Source organism: Chelonia mydas, chromosome 2 (assembly GCF_015237465.2).
Source record: "Chelonia mydas isolate rCheMyd1 chromosome 2, rCheMyd1.pri.v2, whole genome shotgun sequence".
NCBI classification, from domain to species: domain Eukaryota; kingdom Metazoa; phylum Chordata; order Testudines; family Cheloniidae; genus Chelonia; species Chelonia mydas.
The window spans coordinates 191,281,425-191,301,271 of NC_057850.1; the positions used below are offsets into that span (position 1 = coordinate 191,281,425).

Consider the following 19,847-nt stretch of genomic DNA (forward strand, 5'->3'; position numbering starts at 1 on the left):
ATTCATGGAAGAAAAAGCAAGGCAGCCAATTTTTCTTACAATTAAGGAAAGAATTATTCAGCATGGGAACAAAGTTAACTTTGTGGCCTCTTATCCTCTTATCTTTAACTTACTTAAACTTATCATGTATGCTAAAACAGAAGACAAATTGACTATAGAATTATAAATAACCTGATTTGCTATTGTTGATACTCCCCCTCCACCATATTGTTATTTCCATATCTTCTGTTTCCATTTTATATAAGCATCTGTTGTTTAGTGGACTGGTTCAGCAGGTGCATTATTTGCACAGAGAATCTGTGTGAAATTCATTTTGAAAGATATGCGACTCAACAAGTGAAAACTTTTGGTACTTTTGAAGTGATAGGGGTCTTGTTCCATAAAAGAAGGAAAGCCTATTATGAAAAATTGCATTTGATTCATTGCAAAACATTTATGGTAAAAAGGAATCAATTCTTACATGTGCCTTTCAAATACATGCAAGGAGCACCCTTAGAATATTTTTAAAGCTTGGATAGCACTTTGCCAGAAATTACAAATATAATTTATCTTTAATATTTCATTTTAAACTGACAGCTTGACAGTTTGCAAGATTTGTTGTTGCATAAAAAGAAACATACTTCTGATCATTGAACTAAATAGTGACCATTGTTTTATATAATATTTAAGCAGAAGTCACATTGAAATTAGGCTTTCCACTTCAAATTTTAGCATCTGGTGTATATTGTCTGTTGCGGTTGTCTTAGATGTGTTCTAACATGTGTCTGAAGGAATAATAAGTGTAAATTAGAATTTTAATGCACATTTTCTGTTTCTTGTCTCCCAAAGGCTCTTTATGTGATATTGGAACTCTTGTGTTGATGCTTGCATTTGTTCTTATAATTAGTCAGAACTGCAGATGATAATTCTGAAAATCCAGAGGCATGAAACCAGTTTAGACAACTATGCACATGAGAACTTGAGCTTAATTAGATAACTGTAACGTTTTCTTTATAATGTGAAAAGTGGTACTTGATGACATTCTTCAGGAATAATGAGACAGTGAAGCAGGGAGAAGCTTGCTACAAAAATCAGCTTTTGTATTCGAGTCTATAAGTCTCATTAGATTGTTCCTGAAACAAGTATTAAAAAATAAAAAATAATTCAGTGCAATTTATAAAGCATTTGGTATGCCCCAAAATGTATAATAGGCTATACTCACAGCAAGTTTTTTCCTAATCAGCATAAAAAGATGCATAAAAAGAATAAATCCTAAATGCATTTTATCTTTATGTGAAATGCTCTCAATGTGATTACACAATTAATGTTTGTAATTGTATCCTGCTGAGTGGGGGAAAGAAAACTGTGACTATGATCTAACATTTATTTTTACAGTTTATATAACCCATCAACGGAGAGTTGCGGCTTCTAATAATCTGTGAAGCTCTAATAATTGCAGTCCACTTATAAATGACAACGAGTAGTTACAGCGAAAGCCCCCGGCATTCTGCAGAGTGTTAGTGCCAATCTCTATGGCAAAAATGAGTGAATTCTGCTGAAAATTTTTATACTGTAGGTGCCACAGGATAGCTGTGTTACTAGAATTGAAGATTCTTAAAGTCCTTTTCTGACTGCAGAATTCAAGAGACCCTGAATAGATCTTTGAATTGGGATATACGTATTTAAACAACCACATGTACATATTTCCTGTGAGACTAGTCCACTTTAGGTGCGTAATAAGAGACAAATATCACACAACATACACTTTCTGTTGAATGTAATATTCTTGTGATGAAGGAATTAGCTAAATTGTTAAAAAATCAACCAGTATGACGACTGGTTTTATAAATATTTTTCCAGGGGATAATTTTCTAAAGTTTTTAATTCTCTTTATACTATACATATTTTCCCCCAATACTTTTCAGACATTCATTTCAGTCAACATTTTACACTCATTTTAATTAATTTAATAAAAAGCTCTGTTAGCTCTAAGACTCTAGGGTCCCTTTGGGACCTATCTAAACTACTGCTTTTGAACTTAATACTGTCCATAATTGTGCCAGAACCATATTCTTTCCAACACCTTATTTCTCAGGTACCCATTAAATTACATTTAAACTGTGTTCTAACATGATGGAAGCTAGCACAGGTTGGTACATCCACCTAGCAACACTGTTTGTGGCATAGCCATCTTGAAATTAGTTGGCATATTCATATCTTCCATGCTTCCAACTCCATATGACCCTGTGCATTTTGAGAATTCTTGGCAGCTATCCCATAGTGCCCTCCACAGTTGGTGCTTGGAACAGGGGATTGTGAAAAGGTCGATATAGCATCTGGGAGCTTTGCTAAGATATTTCTGGAAATTTTTAGAGCACATTCACCTTTTCATTTATCAGCAACGTTAGACCCTTTGGATATGGCTTATATTGCATAGCACTTTTAGTGAACATCAATTACAAATTAAAACTTTACCCATTAGTTTTTAAAAGTGCTCCTTAAAAAAATTACATATTCAATGAAACACTTATTTACAACTGTTCCATGAGCTTTTATAAAGAATAGATTCACTTTATTGACGCTTTCCCTAACACCTACAGCTCCCTGGCGGTAAAAGTAATTTAGATAAATATGCAGCAGTAAAGCTGTAGATGTGTAAGGTACAATACGTGTGTATTCTCTAACAACTACCAGAGATATACACAGATAGAACAAGAATACAGTGGACAAATATGGGAGTGAAAATACAATAATGTTCTCACCAGCATGTACTGTCCTATGCCTGTAAATGGAAAATTCCTCTCATAGTAAAATGATCATCTGCCGTTTTCCCAAAAGATCTGTAGATAATGATGGCATTTGAAATGCTAAACATTTCCCATGTGACTTTTGTATTATGAAAAGACACTGACAAAAATTAATCTGAAACTTTTTGTTACCTTCTTTAATTTAATAAAACTGTGATTGACCTAGCTGTAGTTGCCCACTCACAAAAAGACAAGAAAAGATACAATTCGGCATTATGAAGTAAGAGTAAAATTGTAAGTAATTTTGCTTCAGTGGAAGCTGCCTTTGTACATAAATGGCTGACATCCTAATAGTTTTCAGAGTAACAGCCGTGTTACTCTGTATTTGCAAAAAGGAAAAGCAGTACTTGTGGCACCTTAGAGACTCACCAATTTATTTGAGCATAAGCTTTCGTGAGCTACAGCTCACTTCATCGGATACATACTGTGGAAAGTACAGAAGACATTTTTATACACACAAACCATGAAAAAATGAGTGATTATCACTACAAAAGGTTTTCTCTCCCCTCTCCCCACTCTCCTGCTGGTAATAGCTTATGTAAAGTGATCACTCTCCTTACAATGTGTGTGATAATCAAGGTGGGCCATTTCCAGCACAAATCCAGGTTATCTCACCCCCCCCCAACACACACACAAACCCACTCTCCTGTTGGTAATAGCTTATCTAAAGTGATGACTCTCCTTACAATGTGTATGATAATCAAGGTGGGCCATTTCCAGCACAAATCCAGGGTTTAACAAGAACGTCTGAGGAATGGGGGGGTAGGAAAAAACAAGGGGAAATAGGTTACCTTGCATAATGACTTAGCCACTCCCAGTCTCTATTCAAGCCTAAGTTAATTGTATCCAATTTGCAAATGAATTCCAATTCAGCAGTCTCTCGCTGGAGTCTGGATTTGAAGTTTTTCTGTTGTAATATCGCAACTTTCATGTCTGTAATCGTGTGACCAGAGAGATTGAAGTGTTCTCCGACTGGTTTATGAATATTATAATTCTTGACATCTGATTTGTGTCCATTTATTCTTTTACGTAGAGACTGTCCAGTTTGACCAATGTACATGGCAGAGGGGCATTGCTGGCACATGATGGCATATATCACATTGGTAGATGTGCAGGTGAACGAGCCTCTGATAGTGTGGCTGATGTGATTAGGCCCTGTGATGGTGTCCCCTGAATAGATATGTGGGCACAGTTGGCAATGGGCTTTGTTGCAAGGATAGGTTCCTGGGTTAGTGGTTCTGTTGTGTGGTATGTGGTTGCTGGTAAGTATTCGCTTCAGGTTGGGGGGCTGTCTGTAGGCAAGGACTGGCCTGTCTCCCAAGATTTGTGAGAGTGTTGGGTCGTCCTTCAGGATAGGTTGTAGATCCTTGATAATGCTTTGGAGGGGTTTTAGTTGGGGGCTGAAGGTGACAGCTAGTGGCGTTCTGTTATTTTCTTTGTTAGGCCTGTCCTGTAGTAGGTGACTTCTGGGAACTCTTCTGGCTCTATCAATCTGTTTCTTCACTTCTGCAGGTGGGTATTGTAGTTGTAAGAATGCTTGATAGAGATCTTGTAGGTGTTTGTCTCTGTCTGAGGGGTTGGAGCAAATGTGGTGGTATCTCAGAGCCTGGCTGTAGACAATGGATCGTGTGGTGTGGTCAGGGTGAAAGCTGGAGGCATGTAGGTAGGAATAGCGGTCAGTAGGTTTCCGGTATAGGGTGGTGTTTATGTGACCATCGTTTATTAGCACTGTAGTGTCCAGGAAGTGGATCTCTTGTGTGGACTGGACCAGGCTGAGGTTGATGGTGGGATGGAAATTGTTGAAATCATGGTGGAATTCCTCAAGGGCTTCTTTTCCATGGGTCCAGATGATGAAGATGTCATCAATATAGCGCAAGTAGAGTAGGGGCGTTAGGGGACGAGAGCTGAGGAAGCGTTCTTCTAAGTCAGCCATAAAAATGTTGGCATACTGTGGGGCCATGCGGGTACCCATAGCAGTGCAGCTGATTTGAAGGTATACATTGTCCCCAAATGTAAAATAGTTATGGGTAAGGACAAAGTCACAAAGGTCAGCCACCAGGTTAGCCATGACATTATCGGGGATAGTGTTCTTGACGGCTTGTAGTCCATCTTTGTGTGGAATGTTGGTGTAGAGGGCTTCTACATCCATAGTGGCCAGGACGGTGTTATCAGGAAGATCACCGATGGATTGTAGTTTCCTCAGGAAATCAGTGGTGTCTCGAAGGTATCTGGGAGTGCTGGTAGCGTAGGGCCTGAGGAGGGAGTCTACATAGCCAGACAATCCTGCTGTCAGGGTGCCAATGCCTGAGATGATGGGGCGCCCAGGATTTCCAGGTTTATGGATCTTGGGTAGTAGATAGAATATCCCAGGTCGGGGTTCCAGGGGTGTGTCTGTGCGGATTTGATCTTGTGCTTTTTCATGGAGTTTCTTGAGCAAATGCTGTAGTTTGTTTTGGTAATTCTCAGTGGGATCAGAGCGTAATGGCTTGTAGAAAGTGGTGTTGGACAGCTGCCGAGCAGCCTCTTGTTCATATTCCGACCTATTCATGATGACAACAGCACCTCCTTTGTCAGCCTTTTTGATTATGATGTCAGAGTTGTTTCTGAGGCTGTGGATGACATTGTGTTCTGCACGGCTGAGGTTGTGGGGCAAGTGATGCTGCTTTTCCACAATTTCAGCCCGTGCACGTCGGCGGAAGCACTCTGTGTAGAAGTCCAGTTTGCTGTCTCGACCTTCAGGAGGAGTCCACCTAGAATACTTCTTTTTGTAGTGTTGGTAGGGAGGTCTCTGTGGATTAGTATGTTGTTCAGAGGTGTGTTGGAAATATTCCTTGAGTCGGAGATGTCGAAAATAGGATTCTAGGTCACCACAGAACTGTATCATGTTCGTGGGGGTGGAGGGGCAGAAGGAGAGGCCTCGAGATAGGACAGCTGCTTCTGCTGGGCTAAGAGTATAGTTGGATAGGTTAACAATATTGCTGGGTGGGTTGAGGGAACCATTGCTGTGGCCCTTTGTGGCAAGTAGTAGTTTAGAAAGTTTAGTGTCCTTTTTCTTTTGTAGAGAAGCAAAGTGTGTGTTGTAAATGGCTTGTCTAGTTTTAGTAAAGTCCAGCCACGAGGAAGTTTGTGTGGAAGGTTGGTTTTTTATGAGAGTATCCATTTTTGAGAGCTTAGGTTACCTTGCATAATGACTTAGCCACTCCCAGTCTCTATTCAGCCTAAGTTAATTGTATCCAATTTGCAAATGAATTCCAATTCAGCAGTCTCTCGCTGGAGTCTGGATTTGAAGTTTTTCTGTTGTAATATCGCAACTTTCACGTCTGTAATCACGTGAGCAGAGAGATTGAAGTGTTCTCCGACTGGTTTATGAATGTTATAATTCTTGACATCTGATTTGTGCTGGAAATGGCCCACCTTGATTATCATACACATTGTAAGGAGAGGGATCACTTTACATAAGCTATTACCAGCAGGAGAGTGGGGAGGGGGGAGAGAAAACCTTTTGTAGTGATAATCACTCATTTTTTCATGGTTTGTGTGTATAAAAACGTCTTCTGTACTTTCCACAGTATGCATCCGATGAAGTGAGCTGTAGCTCACGAAAGCTTATGCTCAAATAAATTGGTGAGTCTCTAAGGTGCCACAAGTACTCCTTTTCTTTTTATCCTAATAGTTATGATTAACACTACCATTCATCTAAAAAGGGTCTTGTGACAGGTTCCCCCCGGGTGCCACCTGGAACTGGAGTACCATTGAGCTCGCCTGACTCACCAGCCTGGGCTGCCTTTACACTGTACTGCTGTGACAGGCACTCAAGCCCCTTCAGCACACATACAGGTAGGGACATACCCAGCTGCAGCTACACACAGATGCTGAAATCAGCTCTGCATGGGAAGGCTCAGCTAAGGCACCTCACACTTCCTTAAGCATGCACCCCACTTTGGAGGATAAACGCAAAATTATTCTGTTTTGCGCTGCACAGGGAACTGTACAGCCTAAGCTCATTACATTCACCCCCATCACTCAATGTGGAGGAAGATATGCAACAGCTTTCTGCCCCTCAGTTATGATTTCCACACAATGGTTTTAGACAAAACAAAAACAAGTTTATTAACTACAAAAGATAGATTTTAAGTGATTATAAGGGATAGCAAACAGATCAAAGCAGATTCCTAGCAAATCTTAATATACTAAAGAGATTGGATATGAATAGCAAATTCTCACCCTAATTGTTGTTTTAGGCAATTTGCAGAGATTCCTGAAGGTAAGCTGCACTTGCTTGCAGCTTAAAACTGCAGGTATTCCTTTCACAGGTTGGAAATCCCTCTAGCCTGGGTTCAGCCCTTCTCCCCAAGTCCAGTCTTTGTTCCTCAGGTATTTCCAGCAATCTTCTTGGGTGGGGAGTCAGTGAAGAACCACGATGATGTCACTTCCCTGCCTTAAATAGCTTTGCATATGGCGGGAACCCTTTGTCTCCCCTCTTGGTTCCCATGCCCAGTCGGTGGAAAACCACTGGTATTCCAAGATGGAGTCCTGTACCAGGTGATCTGGTCACATGCCCCTGTGTAAAGCAGCCATAACTCAGAGGCTGTTTCTAGCGTCCTCAGGAAGGCTCCCCAGTAGGCGATTAGCTGCTTCTAAGACCTATTGTTCTCCCTAATGGCCCTTCCCAGCCATCCATCTAGACTGATTGCATTCTGCCTAGTGGGCATTCCCCAGGTGTAATCATATTTGTCATACAGATTTATAGTCAATATTCCTAGCTTCAGATACAAAAATGATACACACATATAAATAGGATAATCATATTTAATAAATCATAACCTTTATAATGATATCTCACATGACCTATCTTGTATAAAATACATCGTAGTTATGCCATAATCATATCATAACAATATCTCTGTCAAGAATATGGGGCATAGTGTCACAGTCCTCTTCAAATAAATCATTTGATGGGTATGCAGATTTCTTTGGGCAAAGAAAACCATAGTCTTAAAACATGTCCCAATGTTATCTCAATATTTTCTTAGTTCCCAAGCAAGTGCTTGTTGCCTTTCTTTGTAAAAACAACTTTTACAGTTTCAGTAATCTTTACTAATCTAATGTCCTATTCTATAAAGAGAGTATCTTCTTCCATTATTCATTTTTATTGACAGTTATCCTTTATGGCCTGTAAGTTTTGTATTTTTTCTTAAGTCATTGAAAGTTTTGCCCCTCTCTCTCCCATTTTTAAAAAAAGAAAATACTAAAAAAGTCCTCAGATACAGACTTTAATCTTTTGTTTGTTGAGCCCAGATGTGCCCAATTTTCAAACTTGGCTGACTGTCAGATTTCTCTCAGGGAATGTCTACACTTCAAATTGTGAGTATGAATTCCAGCTTGAGGAGACATACCTGTGCTAGCTCTGATCTAGCTAACGCACTAAAAATAGTATATAGCCACAGCAATGCAAGCAGCAGGAGGGGCTACCTGCCCCAAGTGTGCCCAGCAGAGACACTAGGTACAAATTCAAGCCAGCTAGCCCCTCCCATTTGTGTTGTCATGGCTGCACTCTATTTTTAGTGCACTAGCTCAATAGGAGCTAACGCAAGTATGTCCCCTCAAGCTGGGGACACCCCCAACTCAAAGTATACAGCAGTGGTTCTTAACCTGGGGTGCATGCACCCCCTATGTGAGCCCCTTTCTGGGGGTGTGAGACATGCCAGATTTTTTAGAAGGTAAATCATTGAAAACACAAATTAAGCACAGGCAGGTAAGTACAACTACTTTGTTTCCTCAAACCTATGTATTTATTAACATTATATATTTTTTAACGATTACTGTATTATACAAACAAAAAATATATCTTGGTTTAAAGAACTGACCTACTTCAACGATTTTTGATAAGGGGTGCGAGAACATATTTTGAGAACCAAAGGGGTGCAAGCTGCAGTAAAGGTTAAGAACCACTGGTATAGAGATACCCACAGTTGTTTCAAGCCCATGTCTATTCTGTGTTCACCCTTGTGGTATGTCCAGAAACCTTCAACGAATATCTGTGGTTACACCATGCTAGTCAAACTCCCTAGCTTGATATAAATTAAAAGAAGGGCACCACTTTGGCACTGGAGCTGCAATTCTAACCTCTCCTGTTTGTCGGAGCTGATGAGGAATAATTTCTTTCTTAATGGAAAGCTTTGGTAATCTGGAAGAGGCAACTGAACAAAGTAGCACAGGCTTGCAGGATGACTGCACCACCATAGTTAGGGTTTCATTGAGATTTTTCACTTAAAGCAAGGATTCAGCCTCTTTGTTCTGTACGAAGAATACATTGGCAGGGGGAAAGATTCTCAGCTAGGCTGACCTCATACTCAGTGCAGCAGAGGAGAGGAAGGGTAAAAGTGCCTCTAAGCAACCTTTCTGCTCTCCCAGCCTGGGGCCACTGGAGGCCATTTTGGCCCGTACTATAATATAGACCAGTCTAAAGTCTGTTCTAAGTCTGCTAGCAGGGACAGCCCTACAGGGATGACTCTTCAAGTGAAGGATTGGAAGGAGTGCTGTATGCTCTGGTCTGCATACATACCCTAAATGGAGACCACCATCTATAACAATTCTTTCAAAAAAGTGTGCAGAGGCGTTGGGTTCTTTAGAGCAATAAAAGTAAACAGTAATAAAAAACAAACAAAACAAACAAAAAACCCACACCAATTAATTCGTGTAAAAATTGTGTTGCTGAAATATATTTTGAAATAATCAATTAAAAATAAATTACTGGGACATTTTCTCAGCTCCTGGGACACTTTCTAATACCACTTTAAACCTATAAATTATTTTTCAAAGTTGATATTTTGGCACATGTAAATATTGGTGTTTAATATCAATTAGTTATTTGTCAGGTCATTTGTCAGTAAGAACAATTTAAGATTACATTTACATATTTTATTTTCTCAGTCAAATGAAACAAAAATAGATTTCAAAGTTTAAATTGGTGTTTCTGTAATTATTTATTTCCATAATTGTATAGTGTAACACTTCAAAAAAAAAACAAAAAAAAAAACCACAACCGCAACCATGAAAAATCTCTCACAAAAACCCTGTCATTTTTGAGGGCACCTGTTTATGACTGTGATGGACAATCCATATGTGTTAAATGATGTCAGGTGAAGATTGTACTTCCTCTAAATTGTTGTTGATTGGTTGCTGTGTAGCTGTGAACTGTAAAAATGTAGCCTGTTAGTGGTGGGATCTTCTTTTACACAGAGGGAGATGCTCAGTGCCCATCAAGAAGAGTCAGGAGATCCTTTAACCTTTCGGTTTTGCACATTGTTCAGTTTTACTCATTTGCAAAATGTAAACGTGCATAATTTGCACAGTAAACAGGGTTCCCCCCCAAGATATTAATAAAAGGTTGAGGGGAGTAAATGTCAAATAGTCTCAGTGTGAGTCCTACATTGATTGGAGGCCTGCTAAAATTTGATCTCAAATAATTGTTGCTGTCCATAGACTAAGTTAAATGTGTGGAAAGAAGCTTTCTGGGAACGGAATGCACGGGGTAGAAAATGAAAATGTGGAGAATACACCCTTTGGAGTTTTGATGGAAACCATGATAATAGGAGCTACGTGTATCAAATGATTTAGTCAATTTTAGAATTACACCTCCCTCATGGTGGCAAAGGATTTATTACATTGTAAAGTTGCAAACTAAAGGTAATAATAGTGCTCTCCCCCGCCTGTCCCACATATGGTGTATACAATCTCTTGGAAGTGAGGTAATTAATTTTTTATAGACTCCTGAGGTATAGTGTGTCTGTAAGTGTTCTGTTTTAAGAAGCAATAAGAAGAACACACACACACACTTTACCAAAAAACCACAATCACATGAGAAGTTTGAAATGAATTAAAGTATTGGATTTCTTGGTGATCAATTTTAAAATAAAAAACTGTAAGAGCAAAGTTTCCAATTACTGATTGATAATCCTATTTCAGCTCCAGCTAGGAGTAGAGAGAGTATCCCCAAAAAGCTTGTGGGCTGAGAAATGGAAAGGGCTGTCATCAAGGTTCACAGTGCCTCTTTATTTAACCTGTCAGTTTTGTGGGTCCTGTTCCTTCTCTTTCATTGCTTTTAATAGTCATTATGAAGCTGTAATTCCATCTGGGTATTTGTAGCTTACAGTTATACTACAACAAGAAAAATATGATGCTGCAACTGCTTTTCTGTTTTTCCTTTTCCTTCTGTGGGATGGTGCTAATGGCAAAAAGATGTATTTTCATTGTTTCATGTGTTTTTCCCTTCTGAGAGTCAAACAGAAAACTGAATGTAAACTAGCTGTTTCTCTTAATATTGCTCTCCATCCACTCAATAAACATCACAACAGCTTAGTAAAGTTCAGGGATTGGTCATTTGAATACAAATGGGGCCATCTGGCTCATATAAAATTAGAGATGGAGCCCAAACTGGAACAGCACATCAGAATCCCCTCAGACTTTGAGAATGCTTGTGTCCAGAAATGAACTTCATGGCTTCTGCTCATCTCTACATTGAAAAAGAGTCAACTGGGAGATGAATTAACTCTTTTTGTTGATATTGTTCAAGATTGAAAGGGTTTCCCCCCTTTGTCTCCAGCCAGCTTCTCCTGAAAACAGGAAATGAAATTGGTCCCACTGTCCCTGCGGACTGCCTATGGTGCTGGTTCAGGATTTAGAAAACAGGCAAAAATTCAAATATAAGCAGCAATGGATTGAACAGTGTCCAGGTGATCACAGAACAATGACAGTGGTTCATAGCCGAGCACAGAGCTAAGTCAAAGCAAAATAAAAATTTAAACATTTTAAGAAAAATTGTGTCCATCTTTTGTCTTTCTTTTGTTCACTAGATGCTCCTCCTTATTTTCCATTGCCCAGGACTTTGGTTTACTGAGCTCATAGCTTGCCAGATTACTGGAGCCAATCTGAAATTTTGCCCAAAACAAGAAAGAAACCTGTAGTAAGATTTCTAATCTATCTGTCTAGGTTCTTATATAGCATGCATCACTGTGGTGCCTGAGGGTGAAATTCACCCCAGTACAGAGACTGCATAAGGCCTATGCAACACTTAAATTCCTGACTTATTTTGAGGGGTTTAAGTGATGCACAAGAATGAATTTCACCTTGAGTTAATCATGAATTTTGCACATACATATCTCTCATTCCTCCAATCAGCAGAGCTTAGGGTTTGGTTGGAGTTTTTCTTTTGTTTTTTCTTTAGTTTTTTGTAGTTTTGTTGTGGGAAGACTTAAGTCTAAAAAAGTGAGTTTGGCAGTTTACTCTAAAGATGCTGATATTCTGGTCATCCTAATATTTTTTGGGAGTGAGTTTTGGATTGGTAGGGTAGTTATTGAGAAAGCTCCATCTTCCACATTAGGTTAATGCTTGATATTCCAGTGTTCAATGGAGCATAGCTGTTGTAGAAGATCACTTGGTTTTCACTTTTCAAATTCTAGTGTGTCTTTGGTCAATGTTGATAGTGGTAGAACCTTCAGCAGTCTTCAAAACTTCCAATCTGTCTACTAGTCATGAGTAAGGTTATGTTTATGTCACGGAATCCGTGATTTCCAGAGACATCCAGGACATTTTTAGCTTCAGCCCATGGGTCTGCAGGACTGGAGCTTGCAGCCAGTTGCTTCAGTAAGTGTATTATATGATGTCCTGGGTCTCAAACCCAGCGCTATGAGTTCCCACACAGCCACCGCATCCTGGCCTCCACCCAGTGTCTGATGAAACCTGGTGGGTTGAGGAGTTAGTAGGACTACAGCGTCAGCCAAGGCACCACCCTGATCCGAGGAGCACCTGGCTCCAGCAATTGGTCCAAGCACGTTATTTAAGCCAGAAGGAGGCACAGAAAGTTGTCTGAGCAACAAGGTGATATACAAAATATAAACAATGTAAACTGTGCAAAGTAAATCAGATGTTTAAAATTCAGTTTGAGCAGCTTTTTAAAAACCATGAGTCAGGCCTGAAAAAATCCTAAGATTGACTTAAAACCCATGAGATCTCAAATATTTTGGCTGTTTGTTTTATTTGCCTTCTGGTTTGTGTTTTTAGGAGTCACAAAAGCTAGAAACTTTTTTTTTTAAATGCAAGCTGAAATTCTCATGTACTTCTGTGGTTCCAGGAGCTGGGGCTTTAAAATAAAACACTAAATCTGGTGATAATTGTGATAAAAATGTGAGAACTGGCAACTCTGTTTTTTCTAATATAAGCTAGGCATTTAAAAAAATAATTTATAACCTAGTATCTCTTTTCCACTATAATGGAAGATTGTAGCACTCATACAATAGGTATATTTTTATTGGGTGCCAACAACGTGCTTAGCATTGTACAAGCAGAGTAAGGCAAGGTTTTTTCCTTCAAGAAGCTCACTATCCAATTATGCTGCCAGATTCATGTTTGTCTCTGTGAACAGATCCAAGTTAATGCACAGAATGACCATTTACCAAAAGCCTCATAATGAATTGAAAGTCACAGTGAGGAATAACTAAAAGCCATTTATAAAAAAGAGTGTTATGTTCTAACACTGTTTTTTCCTCCGTGATTATGCAGAGATGGCAACAGTTGAAAGAAAGTTGCCAGCTAACCCTCACCCACAAATTTGTACCTTCGCTAATCAATTTGATCAGAAAACTAATAACCAATCAATCCTACTCACTTCCCAACTGCATGCCCACAAGTCCAGTTTCCTGTTGTTGTGGTTACATTGTTAAGGTACCCCTTTTCACTTCATTTGAAAACCAATCTTGTTTCTTTTATTTTATACATACCAGCATGCCTTCTAGCATTTAACTTCATCTTGACTTGCAACAATAACTTCAACTTACACAGTGCCTTTTCATGCCAAAACATCTCAAGGCGTTTTACTAAAGATGTCAGTAACTTAATCTTACAGTCGGCAGTTCCAAGTTCTACATTATTAGCTGAAAACAAAGGGAAAAACAAGTGAGTTCAGGCTGATTTTAAGAATGAAAGAATGGAAGCATCCTTGACATCTCTGGTTTGCAGAGAAAAGGTGCTAAATGAAAGAAACTACCATGTAATTTGACATTTAGTTAATGATGAGATATGAAGCCCAGAATCAGGTTACCTTGATTGGCGTAAATTGTGACCACATCACAGCAAGAGCATAGTCCAAAATTCAACTGAGACAGCACCTGGAATAGCAACCGGTTTAAATGAGCCAAAACTGAAATTATCTACTTCCTCCATCTACTGTAAATAGGATCTTAATAGCAGAACTATTTTTTATCAGTTTTAGTCTGTTAATTGTGCAAGCAGCAATATCAGAAAAAGCGCATTACTGAAGTCTAAACAAGAGAGAACAAAGGTATTGTTTTATCACAAGAGTAGCAAAATCACATACTGTCATGTTCCTAGTGTAGTACAGTAGAACCTCAGAATTACAACCATCTCGGGAATAGAGGTTGTTCATAACTCTGAAATGTTCATAACTCTGAACAAAATATTATTGTTATTTCAGAAGTTTACAACTGAACATTGATTTAATACAGCTTTGAAACTTTACTATGCAGAAGAAAAATGCTGCTTTAACCATCTTAATGTAAATGAAACAAGCACAGAAACAGTTTCCTTACCTTGTCAAATCTTTTTTTAAATTTTCCCTTTATTTTTTTAGTACTTTATGTTTAACACAATACTGTACTTTATTTGCTTTTTTTTTTTTTTTGGTTTCTGCCGCTGCCTGATTGTGTACTTCCAGTTCCAAATGAGGTGTCTGGTTGACTGGTCAGTTCATAACTCTGTGTTCATAACTAAGAAGTTCTATTACAGTAGTTTTGTCACAGTAGACCTGTAATTCAAATATTGGAGCAGCACAGCATTTGACAATGCATGTGTTAATAACACTGGTACATCATATATCACACAAGCAAAGTAGGTTAGTTTAATCCATTAAACCAACAGTTATTATGAAGGGACAACTGAACAAACCTTTACACCACTAGTGTCATGAGCAGAGATGTTACAGAAATGAAATAGCTATCAGTTACACTTGTACCTACAGTATTTAGGCAATGAGCAAGTAAATGCTTCCATTTGCAGGTAATTATCTGATCTATCAAAATTCATTGTAGAGCACAGTGAATAACTAGCAACAAATAATTTATTCAAATTTAACCTATTTTTTCTTGATTAATATCAACAAACAGGGATTTCTCCAAATGCATTCATTATTCAAATTTATTAACAAATATCTTTGATTTTTTTAATTATTGTGAATATTCAAAATTTGAACTGTGTGGCTTTAATATAATTAGTCAGTTAAGTTGCATGGTATTGATTCCCAGCTGGATGAAAAGCAAGGACTCCTGGAATGAATAAGTGCTTGCTTGTGCAAAATTTAAATCCTGTTTCCACAAATACTCCCATGTGTAACCTGAAAGTTGCTTTCTGCAATGTTTGCCAGTAAAACTTGATTGTGAAAAGTGACCACCTTAGAGGAGTAAGAACTTAGTAAATCAGATCTATTTAAAATTCAAACTAATAGATTTTTAGTTTAGTTTAGTTTAGTTTGCATTATTCAGTGAGCTCTGGTATGTTGTATTTCTGTAGGATTGTGGAATTATAACCAGGTATCATTAGATAAAGTGATGACATTTCTTGATGCACAAGTACTATTGCATCACAAACTTAAAGTGGCATTAGCCTTTTAAAGAAATGGTAACTGATTGCTTTTGTTTTCTGTGTTTACATATTGATATCAATAACTCAGTATTTTCTACACCTGATCTTTTCTCCTACCTTCAGTAAGTATTAAATTGTATTTATTTTTATTTAGTCCTGAAGTTGTAAAGAGTGAACCATACGGCGAGAAGGCTGATGTCTGGGCTGCGGGGTGCATCCTTTATCAGATGGCAACTCTGAAGCCACCTTTTTACAGCACCAACATGCTCTCCTTGGCAACTAAAGTACGCAGGTTTGCTAGATCAAACTGCAGTTATTTTTGCATGCACGTTCTGGGTCTCCCAGGGTTCAAATATACGATTGCAGAAGACAAGCTACTTTGCACTACAAAAGTGTGAATGAGTAGAAGTAAAATGTGGGTGTGTATTGCAATGTTGCCACTGTAACCACTAGAATTTACACACAGAATCATCTTACAGTTTAATTACCAATACATTTTTACCCTATCATTTGATGGTAGGATCTTTAGATTCTAAAGGTTTCTGATGGTACTATAGGGTTGGATTTACAATAGGGTGTGCACTACTAGCAGTCTAGAACATTATCATAGATAAAAGATATTTCAATTTTTGTGTAAATTTCACCCTGACTTAAATGCTGTAGCTCTTCAGCCTACAGTTACCTAATATTATATTAATCTGTTTATCTGATAACAAGTTCTGCATTAGAAGATATGCTCCAAAGTTTCTTTATGCATGTATACTGGTGATGCAATGTCTGTCATGTTGTTCCAAGGAAAAACATTAATCACACAGACTTCCATATGTATAATGGAATATCTTTATTTTCTTCACTCTCAACTATTTATTTTGCAGATAGTAGAGGCTATGTATGAACCAGTGCCAGAAGGAGTCTACTCTGAAAAATTGTCAGTTACTATTAAAAGGTAGGTTTCAGAGTAGCTGCTGTGTTAATCTGTATCCGCAAAAAGAGCAGGAGTACTTGTGGCACCTTAGAGACTAACCAATTTATTAGAGCATAAGCTTTCGTGAGCTACAGCTCACTTCATCGGATGCATAGAATGGAACATATAGTAAGAAGATATATATATACACATACAGAGAAGGTGGAAGTTGCCATACAAACTGTGAGAGGCTAATTAATTAAGATGAGCTATTATCAGCAGGAGAAAAAACTTTTGTAGTGATAATCAAGATGGCCCATTTAGACAGTTGACAACAAGGTGTGAGGATACTTAACATAGGGAAATAGAGTCAATATGTGTAATGACCCAGCCACTCCCAGTCTCTATTCAAACCCAAGTTAATGGTATCTAGTTTGCATATTAATTCAAGCTCAGCAACAGAAAAGCTTCAAAAACGGACTCCAATGGGAAACAGGATACTTATATCCTCACACCTTCTTGTCAACTGTCTAAATGGGCCATCTTGATTATCACTACAAAAGTTTTTTCTCCTGCTGATAATAGCTCATCTTAATTAATTAGCCTCTTACAGTTTGTATGGCAACTTCCATCTTCTCTGTATGTATATATATCTCTTCTTACTATATGTTCCATTCTATGCATTTGATGAAGTGGGCTGTAGCCCACGAAAGCTTATGCTCTAATGAATTTGTTAGTCTCTAAGGTGCCACAAATACTCCTGTTCTTTTTATTAAAAGGTAATTACTCATGTAGTTTTATTTCTCAATCTTTCCAGAAAGGTGCTTTGTTTTGTACATTTTCATTAATACAGATGGCAATGTAACAACGTACTGACTTTAATAATCTTCAGTTTTTGTCTCTGAATGTAGAAGGGCTTCAGGGTTAAAGGAAAAAGGAGAGATGTGCTCACACTGCTGATAATACATATAAGACATGCCACTATCATCAGCATGTCTAGCCTTGTAATAATGGTTCCTCTTGTAAATGGTTTATTGGTTGCATGTTTCCTTCTTTATAATTAAAAAGTGCCTGATAAGTTGAGTCGTGTAATAAAATGATTCTCCTAGTGCCTCTTTTTAAGATATTGCATGTTTCCATATCCTGCAAATTATAATAGAATGTTCATTTGTTTCTATTGATACAGGAGTTTCTTTAGAGATTTTTTAAATGCAGGATGTTTCTCTTGTATTTATCTTCATGTAATGAGAAGCATTGATGAATGTACAGTTTGTAAGCATAAATCTATAGCTCAGAGTTACCTCTGTTGTATCCCTTGTTTTTCCTTTTCTCTCTCTATGTTTTATATAATTTGGGGATTCGGAGTGTGTATGAATGATCAGATGTGAATTAATTTTAGACTTCCAGATGCTGAAGGCTCTGTCCTTTATTATTGGAAATGCAGTAAGGAATTTGATTTGCTGTCTCATCTTGGCATTACTCTGACATGAAGTAAGCACTCAGAAGACAAGTTTTTTGGAGAGAAGAAATGGTCTAGGCTTATAAAAATGTAGAATTGTAGGATTGGAAGGGACCTCGAGAGGTCTTCTAGTTCAGTTGCCTGCACTCAAGACAGGGCAAAGTATTCTAAGACCATCCCTAACAGGTGTTTGTCTAACCTGCTCTTTAAAAATCTCCAATGATGGAGATTCCACAACCTCCCTAGACAATTTATTCCAGTGTTTAACTACCCTGACAGTTAAGAAGTTTTTCCTAATGTCCAACCTAAACCTCCCTTGCTGCAATTTAATCCCATTGCTTCTTGTCCTGGCCTCAGAGGTTAAATAGAACAATTTTTCTCCCTCCTTGTAACAACCTTTTATGTACTTGAAAAGTGTTATCATGTCCCCTCTCAGTCTTCTCTTCTCCAGACTAAACAAACCAATTTTTTTCAATCTTCCCTCATGGAAGGTCATGTTTTCTAGAACTTTAATAATTTTTGTTGCTCTTCTCTGGACTCTCTCCAGTTCATCCACATCTTTCCCAAAATGTGGCACCCAGAACTGGACATAATACTCCAGCTGAGGCCTAATCAGTGAGAGTAGAGCAGAAGAATTACTTCTTGTTGCTTACAACACTCTTGCTAATACATCTCAGAATGATGTTTACTCTTTTTGCAACAGTGTTACACTGTTGACTCATATTTAGCTTGTGGTCCACTATGACTGGTGATAATGGGCAAGGCAAGAAGTACACAGTTTTAGTTTGTGCACTTCTGAGTAGCTTCAGCTCCCTCTGCCTCCCTTTACAAAAAATCAACCTGAAACAAAAATGCTTCTGCTTTCTTCCTCAGATATGGGATTCTGCCTCCAAAAAAGTCAAACTGACCCCACAAAAGGAAGACTTGGGTCTTATATCAGCATCATTTCTATCTATAGAGTTCCTGTTCTCTCATGGCCCTGAACAGTGAGAAATTCTAGCTTATGTCTAGGCTTAGCAGAATTAAATTTTTATTTTTTTCATAATTTTGACAGATACTATTGATGTTTATTTTTAAGTGGTGTTTTAGATTTTTATTGATTTACATTTTCACAGTTGTGGAAAATTATGGCGGGGTCAGGCAATAGGGGTCAGACAATAATTATATAATGACAGGAGATGTTGACATTCAAAGAGCTAAAGATTTATAACTGTTAAAACACAAATTGTCAACATCACATGTCAAAACATAGCTAGTAAATAGCCCTAAATCAAACTCTGAGTTCTCAAGCAGCACTTTTCTTACTTTGCCTGTCTGTACATTTAGATTATTATCAATGGAAGTATTTTTTGGCAGTTTCTGTGTGTATGGTGAAATTGATATCTACCAACATTTACCAATAAAAATCTAATCTTTCCAAGCCTATTGATGTATTTGAAAGGTTAGAATCCCAGCTTTCCAGTAGGATTCAACCTCAAGCTTGAAACAGTCCTGACATAAATTACTTTCAAGTCATGCCACTTTTAGGCATAAAAAACATATTTTTGGTTGTTTTCAAAAGGTTTTATGGCTCCCTCCTGATCCGTGAACAGTTAGTTTCACAGTAACTAAGGAAGCCTGGCTATACAAGTGAAAGAAGTCAAAAAACAATAACATTTCTAAAATAGGTATGGGGTTTTGTAGCATATGTGGCACATTCTGTGTTAGTGGCACTCATTTGGAATGAATTGCATTACTCACTTACTTCTCACCACTTAACAATTATGCCGTCATCTCAAATGTATCCTGATATACCTTCATGCCTCATCGTGCCGTAATCATGTATTCATTCTGTCTCTTTCTGACTGGATCAGATCCTCATGGTGACTTCAAGGGAGCTATCCTTTTTCACAGTGCTGAGGATCTGTCCCTCTGTGTCTTTCTTCCTCCCTCTTATTCATAAATACATAATAATACTTCCTTTTACAATTTTTAAAGTATCTGATTGGTTGAGGGCCCACTATTCAGTTACCTTTTATAACTATACACACAGTGACTACTCTAA

The 19,847-nt window shown here is 38.0% G+C and overlaps 1 protein-coding gene across 2 annotated transcripts in view; it reads left to right on the forward strand.

Annotated features, from left to right (window-relative positions):
* Nucleotides 1-19,847, forward strand: part of NEK10 (NIMA related kinase 10) — a 171,286-nt gene that overhangs the window by 85,302 nt on the left and 66,137 nt on the right. For both annotated transcript variants that reach the window (XM_043540909.1, XM_043540908.1), the window contains exons 24-25: nucleotides 15,595-15,724; nucleotides 16,316-16,386. In XM_043540909.1, the coding sequence (XP_043396844.1) occupies nucleotides 15,595-15,724; nucleotides 16,316-16,386 (201 nt within the window). The remainder of the gene's footprint in view (nucleotides 1-15,594; nucleotides 15,725-16,315; nucleotides 16,387-19,847) is intronic.